Source organism: Cynoglossus semilaevis, chromosome 12, assembly GCF_000523025.1.
Source record: "Cynoglossus semilaevis isolate Cse_v1.0 chromosome 12, Cse_v1.0, whole genome shotgun sequence".
Classification (NCBI taxonomy): Eukaryota; Metazoa; Chordata; class Actinopteri; order Pleuronectiformes; family Cynoglossidae; genus Cynoglossus; species Cynoglossus semilaevis.
Window position 1 is genome coordinate 10130494 of NC_024318.1, and position 5684 is coordinate 10136177.

The window sequence follows — 5684 nt, forward strand, 5'->3', positions numbered from 1 at the left end:
TAAAACATGCTGCCAGGTGAATAATTTATGCTAAAAACTAGCTGAACATGTCAAAATTTGACCAAAAACAAGCAAGCCTATAATTTATTCATAAATTCAGCCTTAAATGAGTTAATATTCTTAACCCTTGTGCGGTCTTTGTGCCTGTGTGGGTGCTTGTGTATGCGTGCGTTTTTGTGTGCGTGTGCATGTTCCTGTACTGCACGACTTGTGCCAAATTTTCCTCATATTCATTAATACTCATATTCTGGGACAAAATGAAAATCAAGGACAAACGGTCTGTACAAAAATGCGAAGGACAAGAGGATGTTTAATTAGCTACAAAATAAATTAAGGTAAGCCTATGAAAAGTAAATTGAGTTTTGCCAAAGAAATGGTCCAAAATATATTGGAGGAAATAAAAGGGAGCAAAAACGATGGCAAAGATGATTTTTTTATGCCGCCAAGAAAAAGTTTGTTTTTTAACACATTTTTCCCCTGCATTCTCTGTAGACATTTCCTCCATTGACATTTTAGGAGCAATATTTCAAATGAATTGCATTTTAAATACTTCTGACTGTACAGTAATATAACCTAAGAAAATTGATGTAATGTTCCATTTCTGGTGGTAGAAATAGAAAATTAAATTAGACAAAGAGGTCCTTTGACGACGGGCCATCTTAATAACACACCTTGTGTTATTTAACGCATGTTGAATTGTGCTCATAGGTTCACATCTGTCAAGCGCACGCTGCATCAATGCCATTGCCAATCAGAGCCCGTTCCGTTGGGGTCACGTGCCAAAAGGTCCATCTGATAGGCTATCGGCGAGATGAAAGTCAAACCTGTAGCACTTCATGGAGCGGAGAGGCAGGAGCGCGCGTCAGATGTGAGCTCTACTGCACGTCTGCGCACCGGTGGATGAATATCTGCGGAGCCACAGGTTCTTCTGGAGGAGGAAACACTACCGTTCCAGGCAGCACTGGGGATCAGCGGGGACACTGGGTGTATGGCACCTCAGTCGTGCGTCATGAATCCTGCGCAGGGATCACCGCCTTCCGCGATGACTTCGCCTGCTGAGCACCGAACCACTGAGCAGCTGGAACTATCGCCGGTCAGAACATGTAAACCCAGAAGTTTAGACCTGCCCTTCGGTGTGGAATCTCTTATATCAAAAAGGACTCCCAGTGCCAGCCTACAGTCCCCGGAGCCTGGTTCAGACTGTGGCCGCGCCGAGGACAAGGACTGTGGATCACCGAGTGGACTTTACCGCTCCACGGCAGAGGCGCTGGGTCCAGGGGACAAAGAGAGCAGCTCTTGGTTCCAGGCTTCATATGGATCCCCTCCGAGTGAGTCACCTCTCCAACGAATATCAGATTTTACTGTAATACTGTTTAAGGAAATGTATTGTGTTCTGTAAACAAAATCAGAGCTCGATTTATTCATTCACTCTCTTCAGGTTTGACCAGATTTGAGGTTTGAAGATGCTACAAACACGAACTCAAAGAGTTTTTGTTACATCGATGCAGAGATGCTTAAGTGCTAACCAGATAATTTTACTGGAAAAAATGTAAAAATTAATTTTAATGCCTTATAACGTTTTATGAAACTCTGCAACGTAATTAAAAAAGGAAACAAAATATTCTGCAATAACAAAATGAAAATGTGTTTATATTCTTTCAAGAATTTCGTTTTTGTCAACTTTTCCCCAATTACAGTAAAATTGATATCGTCCTGCAAAGGGATCAAATAATTTTTGAAAAGTAATAAATAAAACAATTGTGAAATAATTGTTTATTTACAGTTACATTACATATAACATGTCAGACAGACTTTGAACGAAACAATCGATGTTAGCATCAAAATAAATAACCAGGACCGTATGATGGCAGCTGACGCAGCATGTTTACTTGAATGAAATATGGGATATTTCATTCAGTTTCGTAATAGATCATTTTAACTCAATGTTGTGAAGTAAGCAAAAGAGTTCTTGTTCTGTGTGATGATTCAGATTCCGAGTGTTTGTTCCTAAACTGAAACACATCACACACACACGCCGAAAGATGAGGATCTCGATGATTGCTAATGTTGTGGTTTTGACTGTTTTCATTTGCACTTCCAGGACTCCCCAGCCCGACCTCTTGCAATCTTCGGAAACACAAGAACAACAGAAAACCCCGGACTCCCTTCACGACCTCTCAGCTCATGTCACTGGAGAGAAAGTTCCGTCAGAAACAGTACCTCTCCATCGCGGAGAGGGCAGAGTTCTCCAGCTCCCTCAGCCTCACAGAGACTCAAGTCAAGATCTGGTTCCAAAACCGCAGGGCCAAGGCCAAGAGACTGCAGGAGGCCGAGCTGGAGAAATTCAAACTGGCTGCGAAGCCTCTGTTGCCGGCCTTTGCTTTTCCTTTCCCACTAAACGCATCATCACCTCTGGGAGCATCGCCGTCCCTGTACGCGGCCCTGAACGCACCGCGGCCGGCCTTGGCTGTGCCGGGACTCTTCACTGGACCATATGGGATGTACTACTTAACTTAACCGCTGGCCACTGCGACTTTGTAAGAGATTTTTTTTTTTAAACACAAAAACATCCGGACAGAAAATAACACCCATTACAAAAACTGCTCTCATGTGAGTGTTTTTATTAGAGAGAAAAATGTATTCTTCTCAGACTACATTTTCCACTCTACTTTTATTTCAAGTACTTCCGCTTTTCGGTACTATTACTTTTAGTAATTTCTGCATTTTTGTTTCTGTTTTACTGATTAATTTATATACCTTTTCATCATTTTTTGTGTCCGTAGAAATGGTACAATACTACAGATGTCACTCATGTGAATTGAAGAGGCCTTTTAAAAATCGCACCTCCAAATATCAGTTTTAAATGTTAAATGTAAAAGTTTATTCCCCGGATGGATTTTTAAAAAAATGCGTTTCTGGATACAATCTGAAGGTAGCAGGAAAAGTTACCAAACATGTCTGACATGTGGATTTGTGCCTAGATTGTGACTGAGGTTGATGAAAAATGTGTCTATTTCAACACGAATGTTGTGCAACCTTAAGGTAGACTTGTATTTAGATCAGTAAAATCAAATGTAATTAAAATGACGAGAAGTAAATCTACATATAATTTTAACTTTCTAAAAATATTACCTCTAAACATATATATTTTTTGCACGGATGTTTTGAAGAGCCTTAGATGAGTCACTTTGGGTTACGAAATGAAAAAATACACTATTTTTGCAACCTTTGGAAAAATCACCTGGACTGAAATAATCTGTACAGCGTATTTTATATGTAAAATGTATTTTACAATTTACAATTAATAAAACGGAAAAAATGTTGCCTTTAGGGTCATGTCAATCTTAAACTTGAAATATTTGATCAACATACACGTTTTTTTTAATCAAAGCGAATGTATTTTGTGTAGGTTAAAAACAGTAAAAAAAATGTATAGGAAATTAACCTTTTTTGTTCAGAGCGTCGAGTGGAGGTTTTTCTTTCATTTCCTTCGTCCCCGCCGTCCTCTGAAGCCTCGGACCGATCCGTGACCAAAGCAGACAGTCCTGGGAACTCTGATGAAAAGAACCACGGTGTTGGTGAGGTAAAATTATCATGTTAATGTCGTGTTTTGTGCACAGAAATCCCACAAAGTGTCGCTCATGTTCATCTCCTCATCACCACCTGTAATCTTTTCACATTCCAACAACATTGTAATGACCCTCCAGCAACGAATCATCTTGTCTTAACCTTCCTCCCCTTTTTCGCTCTTCCTCTCAGAGTGTCAGTTTGAACACATGAGTGTTCGCTATGCTCATAATAACTAATACCGATCGACTGCGCGTTAATTCGGAAGTCGATCTCTGTTAGGTGGGAAAACTGTTTTAAAGTAGCCGCAAGTTTAATGTTACACCAGTGCTACTAAAAATCTATAAAGTCATGAGGAAAACGAGACAAAGAAGACGAACTTTCACAGCAACTGTGTGTGTGTCTTAACCAACCTGTTAAAGTACTCAGGTCTTGGTGGCTCACTGCTCTGCTCGGTGCCCGACGCGTGGTTCGTCATCCCATTGGCTTCTTTCTCAGACACGTGCATCTCCATGGATTCTCCAGACTCCGGATGGTGACACAAGACGTCACACAAAACCTCACACACACCCTCAGAGTCACACACTTCCTCCGTCACCTCCATCTCGGTGTCTTTCTGCTGCAGTCTCGTCGTCTCCTTCGCTCTATTAACATAAAGATCGTATCGTTAAAAAAATACCGCAACATGTCCTTGCTGTACTCATTGAGCATTTTAGATTCCCATTATGTTTTTTTTTTTTTTGGGACAAGTCACATTGGAACTAGATTAGATAAGTTAAACTAAATAACCGATCTAATTTAAGGCTTTTCCAAAGTTTAAACAATGTCAACATAATAAAGACATTATCAAATAATTTGACATTAAAGTATTCGACAGCTGCATATTTAACCTACGTGAAACGTGTAGTAAATCGTTAAAATATTTAATTTAGATCAAACTCAAAGATAAACCTTGGTCCAGTAAAAATTACTAGTGGTGTCTTGCTGCCACCTAGTGGACAAAATATGAACGATAGATTCTTGCCTTTTGTCCTTCTTGGGTTTGTCAAATCTGAAGTCTGGAGGGTACTTGTGAATTTTCACAAGATGGTCCTTCCTGTGTTGGCTAGTCCTGAACTTTTCTCCACAGCCCTCCACCAAACACTGGTACTGCACAGTATGAAGTCACAGTCATCAAAACCACTTAAAACTCTACTCTACTCTAACTATTTATTTAAAAAAAAATAAATAAATAAAGTAGGCTCACCATGTCCTGCCTCTGGGCAAGGATAGTAAAGAGAGAGTCGTGCCACTCTTGGATGTGAATGTCCAGGAGCCGAGCACTGGGCAGAGAGCGACGACAGGAGCAACACACATGTCTGTGCAGGGAGTTGTAGTGGTGCTCGTACTCCTCTAGGGCTATAAAGACTGCGCTGCAGCCAGAGATGTGGCAGGCGAACTGGGATACACTGGGAAGAGGTGGAGGTTTACAACTGAGAGTCAACAAAACTACTGACAATGATGAGCCTACAATTATTTACATTTTAAAAAGAAGCAATCTTAACAAAGGCCTTTATAATATGTGAATTACGGGTTTAGTTTCAGTTTAGATTTTTTAGCTAAATCATGCCAAACTTAGGAGCTAATCCACAAATCCTGCTTTAAGCAGACTGATTCAAAGAAAGAATTATTAGGAAAATGTATTAATAAAGTGTAACCAGACTATGTAATATAGAGCAAAAAAACAACAAATGTTTGACAGAAGCTCAGTGTAAAATCAAAAGTGCTGGCCACTGAATAATGTAACATTTAATCAAGCTATAACAAGTAAGAAACTGATTTGGGGTCAAATGAAAAACTCAGATCATAAAAAAATATAGTTCAACTTGATTTCAAACCTGACTGCAGGATTAGGAGCATCCGTCTCACAAACGTACAGGTCTTGCAAATACAAATGTCTGTTGACATCTCCAACCTGTAAACAAGTAGGGTACTTTTCTGGAACGTTGATTGGTTAATGTACCAAAAACAATTTATTTCATGAGTTGTGATAATGAAACTGTGATCCAAAGATGATTTTCCAAAAAAGTATATTTTTTCTGAATTTTAACAACAAAAATGGACATAGCTAAGTATTT

At 39.6% G+C, this 5684-nt stretch overlaps 2 protein-coding genes across 4 annotated transcripts in view; one reads left to right on the plus strand and one right to left on the minus strand.

The window, feature by feature from the left end:
- The first annotated feature begins 160 nt into the window (after window positions 1-160).
- LOC103387396 (homeobox protein MSX-2-like) lies at window positions 161-3104 on the plus strand. Its single transcript, XM_008322012.3, has 2 exons — window positions 161-1328; window positions 2102-3104. Exons 1-2 carry the CDS (start codon window positions 989-991, stop codon window positions 2515-2517), a joined length of 756 nt encoding a protein of 251 aa, XP_008320234.1. The 5' UTR covers window positions 161-988; the 3' UTR covers window positions 2518-3104.
- Window positions 1257-5684, minus strand: part of znf511 (zinc finger protein 511) — a 17937-nt gene continuing 13509 nt past the window's right edge. The window contains exons 2-7 of one of the 3 annotated variants that reach the window (XM_017037544.2): window positions 5445-5521; window positions 4814-5015; window positions 4592-4716; window positions 3981-4211; window positions 3446-3554; window positions 1257-1393 (exon numbers count right to left, since the gene is read on the minus strand). In XM_017037544.2, coding sequence (XP_016893033.1) covers window positions 3482-3554; window positions 3981-4211; window positions 4592-4716; window positions 4814-5015; window positions 5445-5521 — 708 coding nt within the window. In that variant the 3' untranslated portion in view covers window positions 1257-1393; window positions 3446-3481. Of the gene's footprint in view, window positions 1394-2399; window positions 2534-3252; window positions 3555-3980; window positions 4212-4591; window positions 4717-4813; window positions 5016-5444; window positions 5522-5684 lie in introns of those variants that run through there. The other 2 variants (XM_008322011.3, XM_025060575.1) reach the window with 2 other exon arrangements.

What these genes read in the sequence shown, in the direction of transcription:
- LOC103387396 (XM_008322012.3), top strand. Translation starts at nt 989, where the DNA reads ATGGCACCTCAGTCGTGCGTCATGAATCCTGCGCAGGGATCACCGCCT. An exon ending in TTCATATGGATCCCCTCCGA is followed by an intron (nt 1,329 to 2,101) that starts GTGAGTCACCTC and finishes TTGCACTTCCAG; the next exon opens with GACTCCCCAGCCCGACCTCT.